At 53.3% G+C, this 21349-nt stretch overlaps 1 protein-coding gene across 3 annotated transcripts in view; it reads right to left on the bottom strand.

The window, feature by feature from the left end:
• Positions 1-326: 326 nt before the first annotated feature.
• Positions 327-21349, bottom strand: part of RGS9 (regulator of G protein signaling 9) — a 65402-nt gene continuing 44379 nt past the window's right edge. For 2 of the 3 annotated variants that reach the window (XM_004709179.3, XM_045299875.1), the window contains exons 14-19: positions 16352-16439; positions 13557-13695; positions 12852-12937; positions 10221-10338; positions 2006-2481; positions 327-574 (exon numbers count right to left, since the gene is read on the bottom strand). In XM_004709179.3, coding sequence (XP_004709236.1) covers positions 433-574; positions 2006-2481; positions 10221-10338; positions 12852-12937; positions 13557-13695; positions 16352-16439 — 1049 coding nt within the window. In that variant the 3' untranslated portion in view covers positions 327-432. Of the gene's footprint in view, positions 575-2005; positions 2482-8178; positions 10339-12851; positions 12938-13556; positions 13696-16351; positions 16440-21349 lie in introns of those variants that run through there. The other variant, XM_045299876.1, reaches the window with a different exon arrangement.

A 21349-nucleotide genomic window follows, 5' to 3' on the forward strand; every position in this document is an offset into this window, starting at 1 on the left:
CACACCCCCTCCCACCCCCAGAGAGCCCACTTGAGAAAAGCATCGTGTGCAAAGTGACTTAGAGCGGGAGGGGGCTCCAGGGAGCGACGATGCCTCCCTTTAATCCAGAAAACCGAAGATAAGCGAACCAGAAGCGCACTGCCATTCCAGTCAAAGAGACGCTTACAGGGTAACCTTTTATCGGTTTTAAGGCAGCAAATAAGGCCTTCCGGGTCACAGGTCTTTCTTCTGCCCAAGGGAAGAGAGGTCAGGAGTGAGGGAAGGAGGTGCCATGGGGGCCCACCCCAAGCATCCCCCCCAGAGCCCCCCACCTTGTCTCTCCGGCTCCCAAATACGATCTGAATGCACTTGGGTTTGAGAACGAGCATGCCATGCCCCAGCCAGCCTCGGTGGACTGGGCATCAGCGGGAGCTTCTGGCCGGTGGCCTCGGGTCAGCCTGCTTTCCCTTCGGCCATGCTCTCCCAGGGGCAGATGACTTCCCGGTGGCCCCCCACGCCAGCTGCGCCCTCCTCCTCCGAGTCCATCAGGCAGGTGCCGCTCCCCGCGGGCACATCCATTTTGATCTGAAAAAAGCTTCAGGGGCAAGAGGAGTGCAGGTGTGTGGGGTCAGGGGGGAAGCACACCCCAAGCTTATGCCCCCAGACACACCCCTGCCTCCCCATCAGAGGGCTGACAGCACGGGGAACTGCGAGCTAATAATGATGAGTACCAGAATGAAGGGACATGTCCTAAAGCTGATGGCGGTGATGATTGTGCAACTCTTCTTGATGGGACTGGACTGTTGAATTGTAGGGTATGTGTTGATACAGGACAAAACTGAGGTGCTGGTGGCGCAGTGGTTACGTGTTGGGCTGCTCTTGGCTGTTAGTCAGCAGTTCGAAACCCTCGATCACTTCGAGGGAGAAAGATGGCACTTTCTAGTCCCATAAAGAGTGACCGTTTCAGAAACCCACAGGGGCCGTTCTACCCTGTCCTGTAGGGTCACTATGGGTTGGAATCAACTTGATGGCAGTGAGTTTGGTTTTATAAGTGATTTGAACAGCCTATTCCCAATCTGAAGTATACCAGCAGTTCCACTGCGGACACACCTCCCCCAGGGTACGTTGGGAAGAGTTGTCGGCCACCCACACAGGGCCTGACCTCTCCCTCATCTCCTTGGTCAGATGTGGACCAGAGGAGAGGCCTTGATCCTCAGGTCTCTATGGCAACCCAGGGTCTCATACAGAGACCTAGGGTCTCCTTCTCAAGGTCAGTCAGGCACCTCTGACTGCCTCTCCCAAGCCAAAAGAGGTGGGTTGATGCTCTGTGTATCTCCTCTACGCCTTCCTGCTCTTTGCCGGTCCCAGGGACTATCAAGGGCTCGTCTGTGCTGTGTGCTCAGCCAGCTGCCCAGGCTGGGCATCTTCCACAGGACAAGGATCCCGGCACACAGGCCAGGCAGTGGGTGTCTGGAGAGGGACGTGGGGAAAGGTGCTGGGGGCTGGAGCCCCTGGAATTAGGCCCCTGCCTGTCACCACCAGAATGGGACATATGGACACATGGGCATGCACATGCACACAAACACATTCACAGACACACATGCACACACATATGAGGGGCTTCATAAAGCTCATGGGAAAATGAGATTAAAATAGAATGTGTCCAAAATATATATGATTGAAAAAAAATAAAATGTTTCCAGGAACTTTTTGAAGCACCCTTGCCTATGTACAGACAATCAAACGCATTCACTGATAGATCCACACAGGCATCCATGCACACATGGAGAGACACATGCTTGCACACGCAGACATGCCTGCACAGATGTACATGCATCTAGATACATAAGCACACACTGGGACAGACATGCATATATACAGACATGTGTGCACATGGGCAGAGATGTGCATGCAGAGACATGAATACACAGTCATACGTGCACAGAAAGCTAGGCAGACAGGCACATGCACTCCGGCCTATATGCACACACACACACACACACCCAGAGCCCCTCCTGCTGCTTACTTGGCCACTTTCTTGGGTCTCAACCGGGGTCGCTGCTGGTCCCCATCACCCAGAGGCTGCACCTTGCCGTGGGGCACAGGGGGGCACTTGGGTGAGAGCCTGGCAAAGGCGGGCGAGCTCAGGCAGCTGCGCCCTAGGAACCTGCGGAAGGACAGGGCCCCGAGGGCCTTGGGGGGCGCCCTGGGCAGGGAGCGCGGTGGGGGGCGGCCGGCGCTCAGCTCCGAGTCCACGGAGGCCTGGCTGCCCCCGACCACTGGGGGTCCGTGGCGGCCGCTGGTCCCGCTGGCCTCCCCCTCCTGCTCCAAGGCCACCTTGATGGGCGACGGGCAGACGGTGCTGCTGGGCCTTCGGAAGCGGCCGGGCGAGGGGAAGGGCCTTCTCGGGGAGCGACAGGACGCAGAGAAGGAAGGCGAGGGGGGCACGCACGTCCCTGTGTACACGGCCAGGTGCGGGCTGGGCGCCGTGGGCTGGCGCCGCTGCAGAGAGGAAGGAGAGAGCCCGGGGGTGAGCCACAGGGCCTGGCCGGGGGCTCCGAGGGCATGGCCCAGGGTGCCCAGAGCCGCCTGTGACAGTGGCATGACCCCAGGTAGCCTCCTGCCAGGGGACCTACTGCTGTCCCCAGGAAAGACCACAAATCAGAATTTTCCCGAGATTCTCTGCTCTCTGCCTCTCTTCCCCTTTCGGAGCATAGGGGCCCACTGGCTGGGGTGGCCGCCCTCTCCAGGAGGCCTGCCGTGGCCACATCAAACGCTGAGGGCCACAGTTGGGCCTGGGGGCTCGGGGACAGTCTGCCTGAATGCAGCCTCCAAGAGAGAATTGGCAGTGACCTCGGTGAAGAACAAACCCTCTTTGAAACGGAGTCCTGCTCAGAAGAACCCGCCTTTCCCCAGCCCTGCGCGCAGCCTGAGGCTGCCTGCTCCCACAGGGCCTGCCTGATGCCCAAGGCACCCGTGGGCAAGGCCAGACACACCAAGGAGGGCTTCCAAGAGAGCCAGTATTTCCAGAGGCCAGCGACTCTCCCCCGAGCGCCCTTGCTGGGTGTCTCAGTGTGATGGGCAGGCGTCCGATAAACCAGTCAGGATACTTGTTAGCAGCACAGCTCTGGGTCTCACCCCAAATCCCATGAAGAGAGAGGGTGGGGGGCACTTCAAGGAGAGCAGTTTCTAGCCAACCCCCACCGTCACAGCGGTGCCTTATCAGTTGAGGTGGTTCTGCCTGTGCTTCTGAGTGCAGCCCGGACTATAGGAGGTTGTCTGTCTCCTCCAGGAGGGTGTCTGTCTCCTCCAGGAGCCAGCCCTATCATGCTGCTGGGGAGGGTCAGACCCTGACGAAGGGCTTGAGAGACAGCTGGTAGGTGAAGGAGGATGATTGTCTCATGAATTCAGCTCTACAAAGCATGGACTACGGACGACCGAAGAAGACTTGGTGCATTAGAATTGTGGTTATACATCTACATATAACAACAGAAAAGTGGGTGAAGGGAGACCTCGGGCAGTGTAAGATATGACAAAACAATAATAATTTATAAATTATCAGGGGTTCATGAGGGAAGGGGAAGTGGGGAGGGAGGGGGGAAATGAAAAAAATGAGGAGCTGTTATCAAGGGCTCAAGTAGAAAGCAAATGTTTTGAGAATGATGATGGCAACAAATGTACAAATGTGCTTGATCCACTGGATGGATGGATGGATGGATGGATGGATGGATTGTGATGAGAGTTGTACATGCCCCCAATAAAATGATTTAGTTTAAAAAAAAGAATGCAGTCTTCAGAATGGATTAAAACTCAACGTAAAACAAATCCTCAGAACTAGACCAATAAACAATATCATGATAAACAAAAACCAAAAAGAATGGTGGTGGTGGTGACTATTGAAAGTACCATGGACTGCCAAAAGGACAATCCAATCGATCTTGGAAGAAGTACGGCCAGAGCGCTCCTGAGAGGCAAGGGGGCCCGGACTTCCTCTCACATACTTTGGACATGCTGTCAGGAGAGTCCAGTCCCTGGCAAAGGACGCCATGTTCGGTAGAAGGGCAACAAAAAAGGAGGAGACCTTCCACACTGAGGATGGCACAGGACCGGGCAGTGGTCCCCCCTGTTGTGCACGGGTTGCTATGGGCTGGAACCAGGTGGATGACCCGTGACGACGACAACAGGCGCAGGCGGCCCGGTTTAGAGAAGAAGCTGAAATGGAGGTGGGCTGTCACCGTGCCACGGTTCTCCCAACGGGAGTGTGGGGGTGAACCGTAAATGTGATGAGATTGTGTTGACTTTTAAAGGGGAAATCACCCCATGAGCCGCACAGATTTGGAGCCAGAGGCCAGAGACAGAAGACACCAGAGAGATGAACAACACGAGCGGAAGAAATGCGCCCTTGTTGCCTGTGGAGATGGAGCGGGCCACACAGCAAGGGATGTGAGCAGCTCCGGGGATGGACAGCCAGGGAGGAAAGAGGGCCGTCAGTTTTAAAACCACAAGGAACTGACACCGGCCAACAATGTGAATGAGCTTGACAGTGGATTCCTCCCAACTGTCCCAGACCAAAAAGCACCGGCAGCCTGGTCACAGCCATCGCAGAACCGGCCTCAATCTTACCTGGACTGTTGTGAGCGCCTAATCAGGTGGGGTCCCAAGTTCTTATGAGTGAGGCGATCCGTGACTCCACAACCAATCACTAACCGCCCCAGTGGGAATCGGAACCCAGGTCTGAGTTATCCAAAAGCACCTGCTCTTTCCACTGGCCCACCTGGCCATCCCATTGCCTCTGGGATTCAGAAAGGACATTGGGGTCCTAGAGATTGGCTACAGTATCAACATCAATGATGGAGGGGGTGGGGCATAAATGCCCTCCTCTCTCAGCAAACTGAAGACCCCTGGTTCATAAACTGAACCCCATGGACTCAGAATCCCTGTTCTCATGCCCACTCACTCCCCCTGGCTCATGATCTGGAGCCCCACAGACTCAGAATTCCTGGCATCACCCCCACTTCCATCTAAGGAAACCAAGACTCGGGGAGGGGACACAAGTCATCGAAGATCACTGGACACGTTCATGACCGGACCTGTCACTCTGCAACCCCAAACAGCCAAGCGCACTGCCGTGGAGTCGGTCCCAGCTCACAGTGCCGTGCAGGGCAGGGCAGACTGGCCCTCGAGGGTTCCCAAGGTTGTGATCTGTACAGAAGCAGACTGTGGAGCAGCAGGGGGCTCACGCTGCCAACCTTCTGAGCGCTTCAGCCCTGTGCCACCAGGGTTCCTTCAGTGCTCCCTACCTGTGCTTCTAAGTGCACACCATACTATATAGGGGGATCTATCTACTCCAGGGCACAGCCCCCTCAATCTGTGTTTGCCTTCCACCCTCGTCTCCCCACTGACTCCTCCACCAGAACCTGTTCTTTTCCAGACAGACTCTCCCAGGAGCCACGACAGGTGAGTCACTCACCTGGCCTGAGACAAGCCCTTCTTCCAAGCTGGTAGCCACTAGCCCAATTGCCCCGGATGCTAAGCAAGATGTGCTTTCTAGCCCCTTCCACCAAGGCCCCAGGAGCCCCAGCCTCCGGCCCTCCCCCAGAGGCCTGGAGACCCAGTCCCTCCAGCTCCCACCCCACCCACCACGGGTACGAAGCAGCAAAGCAGTGGCATGCATGATGTGCGGCAAAGAAAGGTGACACGACAGAGACACGGTGGCAGAGGAAGGACATGGTTTGGGGGGTTGGGGTTTTTAATGTTCTGCCTTTTTATTGAGCAAGGGGGCGAGAGCATGCAATGGGGTGGGGGAGCATGTTGACATGAGATGACAATTACAGGCTTTGTAATGGAAGGCAAAGCCAAGGAGCCCCCACCCCCACCCTAAGGTGCAATTCGTGACCCAGCCCAGACAACAGAGGGGAGTTCGCAGAAGACCTGGTGGCCACCTGAACTCTCATTTCCTGGGAGAGGGCGGCCTTTGTGCGGGCAGGCAGGGTGCACAGTGCCTCCATCTGGTCCCTTTCCCCACTGCCCCATCATAGTCCCTCTCCTCCCCCACGAGATAGGCCTTCTGCCCTCCAACGTCTCCAGCGCCCCCTAGCTGCTAACTCCGGTGGGCACTCAACTCCTGCAGTCTTCGATGTTTCTTTCCCGGGTCAGGATGAGCTGTGCTTCCGGGACTCCAAGCTCTCCCGCCTCTCATGCACTAGAGGTCCCTGGTTTGGTCACCCAAAGGTCGATGTGAAGGGCCAGGGGCTTCCTACAGCTTGTGAGTGTGCGGAGTGAGGGATGATGTGGATGCCAAAGGCACCCCAGAGCAAGGGAAGAGAGAGATGGAGGTGGGTCACCAGGCTCTTAACAGTCCATTGGCCAGAACGAGTCACAGGACCCTAACTCAACGGCACAGGAGTCTGGGAATGGAGCGGTACACGTGGAATATTGAATGAACACCACCTAGCTCCACGGCCACGCTGCTGGCCACCATTCATGGCCTTGCCTCCCCTCCTCAGAGATAGCTCTTAGCTCTTCTCTCTTCCCTTGAATCCAACATTCCTCTCAGTGGTCTTCTCCCTTTGTTGTCCCATCCCCCTCCTCTCATCTGCCCTCTTTCTCTCTGAAGTTCTCGTCCATGTTCGCAGCTTCACAACCACTTCTGTGTGAATGAACCTCTAAAGTCTCTCCCTTTCCATAACTCAGAATGACTCAACCCTGCTTTTGAACGAAAGCTCCATGGTATCAGACTGGGACTGTTCGTGTGTGCTTCTATACTCCCGTGCCTAAAACAAGAATAGTTTAGATCTCTCTCTTCTCTCTCTCTCTCCTTTGCGTCACATTTTCAACTTCCTGTGTTAGGAGCTGGAGGAGGGAGGAGAACCTAGACTAAGAAGAACTTGACTGTTTTCCTTCATCATACACTAGAACTCTAAGACCAACCCACTTCTCTTTTTTGCTTCATTTGTTGTCAATAAAGAGTAACCACCTACATTTGTTGACATGCCTATGTGTGCCATTAGGTTGTGGGATCTTTCTGCCTCTGACGTGAAAGAGGTCTTGTCATCAATGTTTAGGGAAGACCTACTAGGTGTCTGACTTATGAGAATGAAGGACCTGTGGGATATGGGTGGGTGGTTGACCAAAGGACCTGTGGGATATGGGTGGGTGGTTGACCAAAAGATCAATAAGACATGGGTGAAGACATGATGTATTTAGCATCCACCACTATTAACCTAGGTATGTGGTCTCAGCTCATACTGTGTAACTAGGAGAGCGCCCAAGTGTTCTTTGGCTTCCTCCTTCCTAAACGTCCTCACTAAAGTAGGCCAACCTTCAGGAGAACAGGGTGAATAGGTTCCCCCCCAGGAGTCTGAGGGCCAAGCCTGGACCTGCCACAGATAAGCGTGAAATGTCTTTGATATCTCAAATTTTATCATAAAAAATTCATAGACATTTTGCATTCTATTTCATAATATATTCATGACTATTTTCATCTAAAATATTTTTCAACTACCGAACTTGCCTCCCATTCCAAATCTCTAAGCAAAATGGATGCCCCAGGCTGGGGACCCCTTGGAATTCACAAAGCCCATTGTGAGAAGTGAAGATCTGGTCCCAACCCTTCGTTTCCTAAGGGAGGAAGCGGAGAGACCACGTGGCTGGCCGGAGACAGCATGACTAGGGGTCGGGCCAGCACCAGAAGCCTGAGCCTTCTCCAAACCCAGGGCTCGTTTGCTCCCTTCATTCCTTCATGAAGGCTTGCAACCCTTGATGCTGGAGAAGCGGCTTCAGGCTCCAGATGGAGAGTGAGTTAGACGTGGCCCACCACTTCATGCCACTCACTGGTCGGTTCATGGCCCGAAAGGTGTGCTTACGGAATCACCCAGAGTTGGGGTACTCCAAAGTTCCTCAAAAAACGGATGAGTAAAGCATAGTTCTCTGTGCCCTTTCGGGCGTAACCTCGTCATGGACTGCTGGGAAATTCAGGAAATTGAATTCTCCTATTTTAAGCTGAGCAGTGCGCTAACATGAAGCCAGTGGCTGGAAACTCCTTACAATGTCCTACAATGACCTGGCCCCTGCCTCTTTAGCCTCGTCCTGGACCACAGCGTCCTCGTCTGCCAGGCCCTGAGCACCTGATCTTTCTGCTCTCTTTGAATGGTTACCCCCACCCCCACCCCCACCCTACCCCGGGCATTCATCCCTCAGCCTGGAAAGCTCTCCCTGCCTAGACCACGTGCTTTGACCAACTCTTTCTCACCTCCTCAGAGAGAAGGCCTCCTTAGTCTACCCTCCTTGCAAAGCTTCCCCACCTCAGCACTGTAGTCCTTTCCTCTCTGCAGGCTTTCTGACCCTTGTGTTTGTGTGATTGTTTACAACAATGCCCCTATTCTCCGCCCTTCCTTGAAGCCACATGACTTTGTCATTTCTTTCACTGGCAAGATGGAGATCATCCCCCCAACCTCCATCCCTTAAATCTAAGCTTTCTTTGTGATCTTTTCGGGGGGTGGGGGGCAATGAGTCTTGACCTCAAGGGCCTTATGTGTTTCCCTTTGCTCCCTTGCAAGCTCTGTCGCTGCCAGGGCGTCACAACCACACCAGCCTGCTGGTGATGAGAGCTATGTGACCACCCCACTCATCCCTGCCTAAGCCACTGTGGGGTGACCGGCAGGAGCCCACCCACAGGCAGGTGTGGGAGCCCAGCCAAGATCAACAGAGCCTCCCAGATGACCCTACAGGCATGAGCAACAAACACTCGTATGCCACGGAACATGCATGGTTTTGTTGTTATACTAACAGGTACAGTTTGCCGACTTATCAGCTGTCCGCCTTAGACTATTAACTCCACATTCTAGTCACCAATACCTGGTAGGTAGTAGGTGCTCAATAAATGAGCTCCACGAAGGCGACTTCCTGATGCGCAAGGCTGGGCTTGGGCTTACTTTCTTGCTCTATCTCTGCACACAGTAGAAGAGGCTAAGCCTAACTTCCAGGATGACTTTCCAGGTTTGCCCAGGTCAAAGTGTATACTGTCCTCTCCCTCCACCCTTGGCCCTGGGATGGCCCTGGGCTGCAGCTGCAGAAGAGGGAAGCATAACATGTAGGGAAGTTCCTAGAGAGGTCTGATCACCTTGACAATGACCCGGAGGTCTACCACTCCTTGTCCCCTGAGTAAAGACATCAGCCCCTTGAAAAGTTGCCCCTCAGCAGTCCATTTCTTTTGACCTCTCTAGGGGCCATAGGCCAAGTTCTCTGTTCCCACCAGCTCCCTATTCCCCCAGAAAGTGAGGGGGCTTCGGCAAGTTCATGGGAACATTCCATGATCTCTTCATTCCATTTCCCGTGAACGTTCAGGAGCCAGTGGGAGAAGGAGTTGGGGAGGCAGGGAGGAAGAGAGAGCCCCCCACCCTCAGGTAACAGTGATTTGAAAAACTAAGCTCGGTGGCAGAGAGATCCGAGGTGCCACAGCTGAGACCAGCAGCAGTTCAGCTAGAGGGAAGCTCTGCGACTAGCCCATCGTCCTCAAACTCACTTAGTCTAACACCTCCTTTGTAGAAAAAGAAATGATATCTATGTACTCAGCACCCCCAGCCCCACCCCGGCCAATGGAAACTTTTGAACTACTGCCCCACCATCTAAGAGAAGTGTCGGCATACACTTTTGCAGCCCCTGTCAGATCCTTCTAGCACCTCCCCCTTCTGAAGAGGGGGGTGCATCATCCACTTTGGGAAACAGTGAACTTGTCCCTTCAGGGGTCCCTCTAAGAGCATTTTAGAAGCAGAGTCTAAGTTGTAAGCATGGAGCAAGGAGCTTCATAAAATTAAACTAGACCCACATCCCTTGAGGATGAGGGGATGCCTGTTTACTGTCTCCCAAATCAGACCAGGCTGTTTCCAGTTCTCACTATGAGGAAGTAGGATAGGCTGTCACCAGCACCTGAGCCAGGTGACACTCCCTCCCTAAGCAGCCCTGCCCCTCGGTGAGTTGACGTGTGAGCCCCCACTCTGGGAGCTGGGTTGGGAAGTCAAGCCAATGCAGGATGTGAGCGGGATGTAGGATGAATCTGGTGACCTCACTGCCCCATGAGGGGGGAAGTTGGAGAAAGGACCATGACGCTGACCCTACCTTTCTTGACTTGCCTTCCCCATGGGTCTGTCCCCCATCCCACCCCACCAACTGCCAAGGCTGCACAGTTATTGAGGAGGCGGCTCCTGTTTGAGTTGGCTCCTCCGGTCCAGCTTGCTCATGACCTGGGTGATGTCCACGGTGTTGGCCTCTTCTCGAGCCTTGGCTTCTTCTTCCAGCTGCCTCAGGATGACGGGGCTGGGGCTGGAGCGGAGGTGGCGGCGCATAAATGGGAGGCTTGAGCTGGAACAAAAGACAGGGTGATGGTTAGCAGAAAGCACCCCCTGCTTACCCAACAGGAATTCAGGGACTCCTGGTGGGGCTGGGGTTGGAAGGTCAGACCTGGAACGGTTCCTCTCTCTCTCTCCAGGAGAAACTGGAGGGGAGGGGGTCTTCAGTGGGTGTGTCCAACCTTTGCTTTTCACCCCGCTCCACCCCACCTTGGGGGAATGTGACTGTGACCTGAGTGAGCACCAATGGTCCTCAGATTTTTCTGAGCATTCGGTGGCATAAATGATGAATGCCCTCAGCCGGCTGCTAACCAGGAGGTCGCTGGTTTGAGTGCACCAGAGGCAGCTCCATAGAAAAAGCCTACAATCAACTTCCGGAAAATCTGGACATCCCTGGACATCCGTGGAGCACAGGCTACTCTGAGCCGATTGAGGTCTCTGTGAGGCGGGGAGGTAAGACTCTTCTGCTGGAGAAGACTACCCATAGCCCCTCGCAGGATCAAGACATCACCTTGGTTTCTTAAGTTCCTGTAGGCTGAGGGCACCAGGAGGAAGTCGGTTACTGAAAGCCTAGTGTTCATGTCTCAAGGCGAGAGTTGGCCCTTCGGTTTCCAAGAAGGCAGAAGAGGCTGCCCCAGGGGCCCCGACAGAAGACTCCAGAAGAAAGCAGTCTGGAGACAGGTGAGGAGCTCGACTTGTACCCCACTCACACACCCGGGTTTGGGCCTGATTATCATCTCTGGCTGCAAGCAAACAGCTTCCCGGGACCCAATTCTCTCTACCGTGACCTTGGGAGCCAAGGTCTTGGGGCCTGAGCTCTGCAAGGGCTGCAGGCAGCAGAGCACCCATCTCTTTGAAGAGCCCCAGAGGCTTGGAAAACAAGGCTTGCAATGGCAGACTGCAGACCCTGGAGACAGCAAATGTCCAGGCTCTGGGATCTCCCCAAGAGAGGTGCAGTCCTACCTCGTGTTGGCTTTGCCCCCCAAAGGAGAGGCTTGGAGCTAGAAGTAACTGGCCCAGGGAAACTCCCATACCACATACTTACACCTGAGGCACATGGACCAGATGGAGCCCTGGTGGCAAAGTGGGCTACGCATCCAGCTGCTAACCACAACAGGGTCAAGTGTTTGAACCCACCAGTTGACCCAAGGGAGAAAGAGACTTGAAAGATTTAAAGTCTCGGAAACCCAAAGGGGCTGTTCTATTCTGCCTTATGGAGTTGCTGTGAGTCGGAATCCACTCAAAGGGACGCTATTTTGGAGCTTAGCCACCACCACCACCCCCAGGTGCGGCCCCCAAGGCTCATACGACACCAGAGTGAATCACCAGCCTTCCAGGTCCCACACCGCAGCCAAGGTTCAAGGGTCCGATGCCACCCCAACAGGCAAAGCAGCAGGTTGGCAGGGTCCAGGAAAGACCCTAACTGAATCCTCGCATCTGCCCCAACATAAAAATTATCTGGAGAACAGTGTGAGACACGCCCCACCCTCCTTCCCCACAGCTTTCTGACCCAACGTTGGAGCTTCCAGGTCCTTCCTGGTGATTGAAAGGAGAGGCTTCCAAGTCCCCAGGGGCACTGCATGCCCTTCCTTCCTCACAAACGTCGTAGACCGGCCCCACAAAGGCCTCCTTCTCCTCCTCCTCACAGCAGAGCCATTATCCTCAAGAAGCAAAACCCAGTTGGGTTGGGGTGGTAGATTTTTTTTTTTAAGATCCTCGGATAAAGGCTCTGGTCCAGCCATCCCCCCTATTTTGAATAGACAAAAGACACTGGCAAAGAGCCCAGCGGGGGCCGAGCCAGCCAACGGAGGGACATTTACCAAACACGGGGCACAAGCACGCAGCCTGTGCCATGGAGACCTCTGCCAGAGCCCTTGTCTTTGTTCAGGCTGTCATTTGGTTACTCTGTGGAATCCTCACCCCCCGTGGAGATTTTTGGCTGGTTGGTTGGCTTGTTTTCAAAACAAGAAGAGCTCACACTGCCCCGTGGAACATGATTTCATCCACTTGTCCAGTGGTTCTGCAAGGTGGGAAGATTCCCATCCAGTGCCGAAGGTTAAGACCAGACGAGTTAACAGCCTTGCTGAAAGGCGGTCTTTGGAGGCAACATGTATACATAGGCTGCTGCTGTTGGTGTACATGCTAGAAATAGTCTAGCATTTTCTCTAGGAGCACCTGCTGCAGTTCTCCCTAAGTGCTCAAATCATGACCAGGATAGAGGGAGGACGTGAAATCAAACTCCATGAATCTGTTGGAAGTGGAGACAGGTTGGCCACTGAGATGCTGGTGTTTATGACCAGGGCACTGATCAGCCTGATCCATCCGCCCACAGCATGAGGGAAACCAAAGGTTTGGGCAGGAAGGATGTGGGGAGTCTGCTAGAGTGAGCCAGGGCATTCGGAGGCAAAGCAGGCACCCACTTCCAGTGCCCACTAAGGCCCTTCAGCTAAGGCCTCCATCGTGGTCCCCTGACCGTCCTCTGTGAGCAGATAGCCAGCAGCCAGTGACCCCAGGTACTCCACTCACCTTCTCTTGGAACTCCCCTGCGGCTCAATTGCCTTGGCCAACATCTCCTTGTAGATTGGAGACTTTAAGTAGCGCGCATACGAATCCTAGGGGGGTTCGAACGATCAAAAAAAAAAAAAAAAACCAGAAACAATCATGACAAGAGAGAGGGTGCTTACTTACATGACCCAACCTGACCCAGCAACAGAAGATAAAGTAGCTCCTCCTGCGAAGGGCGTTTCGCCCGGACCCAGGGCAGCAGTTCTCAGGAGCGGTCCTTGGACCATTTCACCTGGGAACACCTTAGAATCCAAAACACTAGGGATAGAACCCCTGGGTGGTGCGAGCAGCGAAGGGCTCAGCTGCTGGCTGAAAGGTTGGTGATTCAAGTCCATCCAGGGGCACAACATTTCGTTACACTGCGCATGGACATGGGCTCTGCAGCAACTATAACCTAACCACCACTGAACCCCAAACCCTGACTTATAGCGACCCTACAGGACGGGGTGCAACTGCCTGTGAGTCCCCACGGCCAGTCCTCTCCACAGAAGCACACGGCCACATCTTTCTCCCACGGACCGGCTGGTGGATTCAAACTGCCAAACTCGGAAGCTCCTGCGGGTTCCAGCTCGGTGGCTGGTGGAAGGCAGTTCACGAGGACACCACGTGTGCCCCGGCAGGAGGGAGGGGCTTCCTGGCAGGCACGTCCCGATGGGCCCTGCTTACCTTCTTCATGAGCATGTAGATGTGGGTCTGCGCAGCATCCAGCACGTAGCGGTGGGGATGCCGTAGCCCCTTGACCGTGATGTCCATGGTCTTGCCGTCTATGTTTATCCATCGTCTCGCCCCTGGGGCCAGGAAGAGCCTGGGGGCAGGGGCAGGAAAATGTTAGCCAATGTGGCTACATCCAAGTGACTTCGTGAAAAGCGGCATGGAAGGGAGGGGTTGACGTGGCCCAGATCAGCCAGGGTGGGGCCCTTCTTAGGCGCCCTCATAGTGTAGTGGTAATGCACCGGTTTGCTAACTGCAAGATCAGCAGCTCAAAACCACCAGCCACTCCGTGGGAGAAAGACGAGGCATTCTACTCCCATAGAGCAACGTTCTTAGAAACTCACAGGGTCCTTTCGACCCTGTCCTATAGGGTTACTGTGAGTCAGGCTCCACTCGATGGCAGGGGGCTGGTTTGAGACCGATTTTGAAGGAGCCCTGGTCGGGTAAATTCAAGGCCAGCCATTGGCACCTTCTTCTGGAGGTCCTGAGCACCACTGGAGATTGGATTGAAAGCAACATCCCTCAGTGGCATCTTCTGTAAACTGAGGAGCCCTGATGGCATAATGGGTTGCTGACTAGGCTGCAGACCCCAAGGTCAGCAGTTCTCAACCACCAGCCCCATCCTTGTCAAGTTCACAATCTCAGAAACCCGCAGGGGCAGTTCTACGCTGTCCTGTGGGTCACCGTGAGTCGGAACCCACACCAGGACAGTGGGCTTGGATGATCTTTGTTTTGTTTTCAAAGATTTTTGCAGATGGTTTACATGCTTAGCTGCTCACCTAAAGTTTCCTGGTACCTCGGAAGAAAGGCCTGGTGACCTGCTTCCAACCCTCAATCACCCAAAACCCTACAGAAGATGGTTCTACTCAGATGCCATCAGGATGAGCTGCCTCGGTGGCCGTGTGTGGTGGTGGGAACATGTTGAACACGTTCTGAAGCACTGTTTCCTGAAAGCAAGAGAACAGGCCTGCTGGTTTGTGAATATGAGTGCTTAGCCTGGCTGCTCCCAGCCTGTAGGAGGGGGAGCGAGAAGGGGGAGCTCGTCCAGGCTGGCTCTGGTGGGACAATAAGGGGAAGAACCCCACCTCCGTCTGATTATCTTCCGTCTCCTTGCTCATCGGCCTTCCAGGGAGCAACCCAGCCCTCCCTCCCTCCCTCCCTCCCTGCCATCGAGTTGATTCCGGCTCACAGCGCCCTTATAGGACAGAGGAGGCCTGCCCCTGGGGTTTCAGACTGAAAGTCTTTGCAAGGGTACGTAGAAAGCCCCATCTCAGTCCCGTGGTGTGTGGTGGCTTCAAGCTGCTGACCTTGAACTTGGCAGCCCAAGCCGCCACCCACTCCGTCACTGGGAGGCTAGGCGTCTGAATTCAGGTGTCCGCTGTGGGGGAGGTTTTAGAGGAAGGTCCTTGTCCTTTCAGCACCTGTGGGCTGGCATTTCTTGGAGATCTCCGTGTGTGTTGGTACGCACGGAGCTGGTAGGGGACCTACTCCCACCAGAAAGAAGAGGCCGGAGAAGAGCTCGTCCTTCGCACGTTGGAGTCCCAGCGCTGAGAGCCTCCTACACCCCAGGAAGATGGATACCAAGACACAACCTGGCACCAGGCTCAGACAACTCCACACAGGGGGTCACGGTCTCTGCTCCCCTGGGTCCACTCCAAAGATGGTTAATGACCAGTCTGAAACACTGACTCGGGAGACATCTCATGGCCCCAGCACATGGATGTTTGAGAAGCCAGGTCAATGTCCCCCAACTCCACTCCAAAGATGGTTAATGACCAGTCTGAAACACTGACTCGGGAGACATCTCATGGCCCCAGCACATGGATGTTTGAGAAGCCAGGTCAATGTCCCCCAACTAGGGCCCAATATGGACTTCCTTTCCCAAGTCCTCAGCTCTCCTGGAATTCCAGGCACTCGCACGTCGCCCAGTCCTTGCACTTCTGGCTCATGGGAGGTTAGAAATGGTCACATGAGTGAACATCTTTGGAACTCAAAAGGTGGTTTGCATAACCGAGATGAGGAAGGAGGCTGTAGACATGGAGGCAGTGTAGTCCTTGCAGCCAAAACCTCGCTGCCATTGAGTTGCTTCTGACTCCCAGCAACGTCATAGGAGCAGCAGCCTTATAGGAGTGGGGAGCACTGCCTCTGGGGGTTCCAAGACTGTGACTGTAAGAGTAGAAAGCCTCATCTTTCTCCTGGGGAGCGGCTGGTGGTTTCAACCTTCTGACTTGCGGTTAGCAGCCCAATGCGTAAACACTAGGTCACCAGGGCTCCTCTGGCCCTTACAGCAGACTTTGGGAATTAGAAGCTGGGCATGCGTCTTGGTGGGCAAGGCAGTTGGGCACCCATTACTCTGGGAAGGACATCAAGGGAGCTTCCTGGGCCCACAGAATTCCCCCCTAACCTTGGGGTCTTGGTGTGCAGGCATCCGCCCCCACCCCACCAGTCCCCACCCCCCAGGAAGGAGGTGATCAAATTTACAAACAAGAAGGCAAGTGAGAATACTAGCCTCTTACTTTAACGCTGTGAGCTCCTCCCAGCAAGCGGGAGTAGTTGACCTGGGTCTGACATCAGGGAAAACTCCCCAAATCCCAAGGAACGGGACAGGTCTCACCAGGTTTTCTTCAGAGGAGCAGGAAGGCACTGCCAAAGCTTGCCCCCCCCCCCTTCCATCCCCAACCATAAACAAAACCGGGAGGTGGAGGGGGACCCAAAGGGGAAGCTTTCCCAACCGGCTGGCTGGTCCTCACTTGTAGATCTCCTCCGCTTTCTCCTTGACCTTGGACTGATCTCCATACTTCAGGTCCTCACAGGCTTCCCAGAATCCCAGGTTCTCCCCTGCATGGAGAGCAGGGGCCCACAGAGATGAAAACCAGGCAGGAAGCAAGCAGGGAGAAGAAAAGAGGAAAGAAAGGGTCAGTGGGGGGGGGACTTCTGCACCCCGGCTTGGGGAACAGTGTCTCTTCGGCAAAGCAACGCAGCGCCCGGACTAGGTTGGCTGGTCCAGCAGAGACTGGGAGAACCTTGGTGTCTGAGACTGGGACCGAACTCACCCTCTGGCTCAAATAACAGCCAAATGATAGACAGGCCTAGAAAGCGAACACCATTGGGAAGGTACAGACTCCTTAGAACGAGCCACCACTGGAGGCCCCATGGGGCAGCACTGGCCAGGAGACCCACCTCCAAAGGCAGGAAGAGGTAGGAGGGAAGGACAAAGTGGGAACAGTGCACATGGGGAGGGAGGGGGGAGCCAAAGGGCTGTTCCACTATAGCAGTGGTCCTCAACCTTCCGAATACAGTTCCTCATGCTGTGGTGACCCCCAGCCATAAAATTATTTCCGTTGCTACTTCATAACTGTAATCTTGCTACTGTTATGAATCATCATGTAAATAGCTGATATGCAGGATGTATTTTCATTGCTACAACTTGAACATAAGTAAACATAATTAAAGCATAGTGATGAATCACAAAGCAGTAGGTAATTGTACACTGTGAAATATTTAGGTGTTTTCCGATGGTCTTAGGCGACCCCTGTGAAAGGGTCGTTCGACCCCAAAGGGGTCGTGACCCACAGGTTGAGAACTGCTGCACTACAGGGATCCCAAGCAATCCCATCCCACACAATGCAAATGAATTGCTGCATGGAAAAGCCCACCACCTCTGGCAAATTTCACTCCGATCGCAAAATAAACAAGCACAAGCCACCCAGCAGCCTGAAGAGGTGAGGCAGGACCCTTCTGGAGGCACCGGATTTGGGCTTCTGTGAAAGCTTCTTGTATTTCAGACAGGAGAAGACTTAACCTTGACACAACCTTGCTTGCTGAAAGCGAGGAGGACTTGGAGCGCTTGCTGATGGAGCACAAGGACTGCCGCCTTCCGTATGGACACAATTCAAGGTGAAGAAGACCGAAAGCCTTGCAACTGGACCAGTGGGTGACATCATGATCCATGGAGAAAAGTGGGGAGTTGTCCAGGGTGTGGTCTCACTTGGGTGCACCATCAGTGCGCATGGAAGCAGCAGGCAAGGGATTGCCCAGCGAATTGCACCAGGGCCTCTTTAAAGTCTTGAAAAGCAAGTTCGTTTCATGCAAGACCAAGGTGCTCCTGGCCCAAGCCGTGATGTTTTCGATCACCTCCTATGCAGGTAAGAGGGGGACGTTGAAGAAGGAAGACCAAAGAAGGATCGATGCCTTTGAGTGGCAGCGCCATGGCCGGCCAAAAGGACCGACAGAACTGACTTAGAAGAGGTCCAGCTCGATGTAACAACGATGAGAAGTACAACTTTCCTCTGGTTCCTAAATGTTTCCTCCCCGCTCCCACTACCATGACTCGAATCCGACCTTTCAAGTCTGGCTAGACCAGAGGAGGTACACTGGTACAGATAGGAACTGGAAATACAGGGAATCCAGGGCGGATGAGCCCTACAGGACCAGTGGTGTGAGTGGCGAAACAGGGAGGGTAGAGGGAGAGTGGGTAGGAAAGAAGGAACCGGTTACAAGGAACTATATGTGACTTCCTCCCTGGGGGACAGACAACCGAAAAGTGGGTGAAGGGAGACGTTGGACAGGTCAAGATATGACAAAATACCAATTTATAAACTATCAAGGGCTCATGAGGGAGGGGGGAGCGGGGAGGGAGGGGAAAAATGAGGACCTAATGCCGGGGGTTTAAGTGGAGAGAAAATGTTTTGAGAATGATGAGGGCAATGAATGTACAAATGCGCTATACACAATTGATGTGTATATGGATTGTGATAACAGTTGTATGAGCCCCTAATAAAATGTTTAAAAAAAAAAAAAGTCCAGCTAAGTGCTCCTTAGAAGCCAGGATGGGGGAGACTTTGTCTCACACACTTTGGACACGTTATCGGCCGAGCCCAGTCCCTGGAAAAGGACATCATGCTTGATAAAGTGGGGGGACAGAGGAAAAGAGGGAGCCCCTCGACAAGAGGGATCAACAGTGGCTGCAACCATGGGCTCAAACATAAGAATGACGATGAGGCTGGCAGAGGGTAGGGGTGGAGAAGTGTGCCAGTCTCTTGTACAGAGTCGCTATGAGTGACCCAACAGCAGGCAATGGTAAACCAGTGGGCATCTGTCAGTCACTTCAAAGAGGTTCTTCTCCATGAACTTCAGGGCATTCACAGCCCTGCGATCCCTGACGTGAGTCAGCGGCCAACCGGCTGCCCACCAAGTGCAAGGCAGTCCGTCTTGCCTCTAGCCAAAGGCAGTGGCTTGCTATGTGTTGAAATGAAAGGTGCACATTAGAGTGTGTGCACCAGTGTTCACGGCGGCATCGTTCAGATAGTCAAATCCACCCCAACGCCCGCCACCTGATGAATGGAGAAGCAAGCATGATGTAGCCGGACTCTTCGGTCACAAAAGGCATTAAGTGTGGATACCTGCTACCACTGGGATGAACCTGGAGGACATATGAATATTGTAATACAAGATGAAGACGAAAGGTCGTAGGGTGGACACGCCTGTATATATGAACAATGGGCTCAGACACAGTCCCTGTGAGGAAGACCCTGGACCGGGCAACATTCCCTTTGGTTGTACAAAAGGGCACTAGGAGGTGACTGGATGGCACCTGAGGTAGTTAAAGTTTATTGTGCCAACCTGGCCGATAAACACATGTGGAGTTAATTGAAGAGCAGAGGGATAAATGGCTCGGTGAGCCTCGTCTTTTGAGTTCTCGGGTCTCTTGCTCTCTGATAGTCGGACCAGGGTGTAGCTGCCTTAGCCAGTTCCCTACTTCAGCTGACAAGGCTCACTTCCTGCAAGACATCCCTGAGGAGAAGCCACATGGGCCTACCCCAATGTAGCCCTGGGTGCTGGAGCAGCCGTGTGGAGACCCCTGCCAGCGTTGAGATGCTTACATGTTCACTGACTCGGCTTACCTCCTGCAGTTGGCATCATTGCGTGTGTTTTGTGAGATGGAGGAGGACTTTGTGGATTGGTGTCGGACATATGGGTTAATGTTGGACTTGTGGGCTTGGGCAGCACTGGGTCAGGATATTTTCTTGATGTACACTTGCCCTTTATATCAAACTCTCTCTTATGAGTTTCTGTGGATTTGTTTCTCTAATGTCCCCAGACTAACACAGTATCTAACAACAGCAATGAGGGCAGAAGGGTGGGGCAGGTGGAGAGTCACTTCCAATGGCTATAGGCTCTCTTATCTCTGAAGAGGAGCAGGCAGTAAGGGTGAAAAAAAATGTTCTTGAACTAAAATTGCCCAACTTCCTGAGTAGACTATAAAACCCCTGAATTTTATATTTTAAAGGGGTGAGTTTTGTGGTCAGTAAATTACATTTTATATATTAAAAACAATTATTCTTATGTTCTAGGTTTTATCAGCAAGCTAGTTATTTGTCTGCCTCATACCCGAAGCTTCGGGAGTCTTGGGGAAAGGTTGACATGAGTATGATTTTAATGATCCAGGGATTTGCTGTTCTTTCCGTTTTAATTATTCGGAAGGTTGCTCTTTTTTTTAATTAAAAAAATTAAAATGTAAAGAACAAAATGTGAAACATAGGCATAGATATGGAGCAATTAGAACTGACCTCTATTTGTGGGAATGTAAATTGGTACAACGACGTTGCCCAATGGGTGTTATCTACTAAAATTGGACTTAAGCATTTTCCAAAATAAGCCCTGAGCATTCCAAAATAAATCCCAAGAGCAATCTACATAAATTTGCTTACATACTGAAGACATGGACAAAAACATTCATAACGGCATAATTTATAAAAGACAAAATTTTAAAATAATCTAAGTGCCTATCAACACTATAATGGATCAATAAATGGTAACATATTTATACACTACAAATAAAATACAGAAAAATTGTAATATATATATCCAGGGACCTTCCGGCTGGTGGGTGCTTTCTGGGTGGGTGGAATAAACAGTCCTTGGCTGGTGGTAACAGTTGACACGCAGCATCTGTGTGGGAGGAGAAGCCGTGTGTCTCTTGAGAAATGGAAGGTGATGGATTCGAACTGCCCACCTTGTGGTTTGCAGATCAACATGCCCCCCACTACGCCAACAGGGCTCCTTAGCAGGTAGTGCACGCGGCTGTTAACCCAGGAAGGCATCTTGGAAGAAGGTCTCGCCATTTACGTCCACTGAAAGCTCAACTGAGCGCCTTCTACTAGAGCACACGTGGGGTTGCTGGGCGTGGACGTGACTGACTGGTGGCAATTGATGTTTCCGCCAGGGTGGGTGTGAAAAGCTCGGGGTGTCATTTGCCAAGTGCCCACTAGATGGAACCCGCGCTCTTGGCTGCCGTCTGCTTCTGGCCCATCCCGGTTCCATCTTTTCAGAGGTTTATGAGATCATGGCAATTAGGCTTGATTAGGGTGAAGGCCTTCCAGCCAGCCATATCATAATGTAATATTCTGCAACAAGCAAACAGGCTAATGGCACGTCAAGTTCAATTAGCCACAGGGACAACCCACTCCATAGACAAGAGGCTGTTGGCTGGTAGGCAGCTTGAGTATCAAGGCTCAGAGGCAACGCAGTGCCCCCCTCCCCCCTCCCTCCGGGCTGGAGACTCAGTGGGAATTTTAATGAGCCGCATGAAAGCAACGATCTCAACACAGGTGGCGAGGCTGCCTGAGCGTCCGGCCCAGTGGACTTGATGGGCACCGTGTCATTAAGAAGTCACAAGTGCCCACCCCAGTGAGACATCCAGGGCCCTGCCCATTCGTTATGGCTCTCTCTCTCTCTCTCTCTCTCTC

This window comes from Echinops telfairi, unplaced genomic scaffold (assembly GCF_000313985.2).
Source record: "Echinops telfairi isolate 266 unplaced genomic scaffold, ASM31398v2 ScPeMD7_7458;HRSCAF=8496, whole genome shotgun sequence".
Lineage (NCBI taxonomy): Eukaryota > Metazoa > Chordata > Mammalia > Afrosoricida > Tenrecidae > Echinops > Echinops telfairi.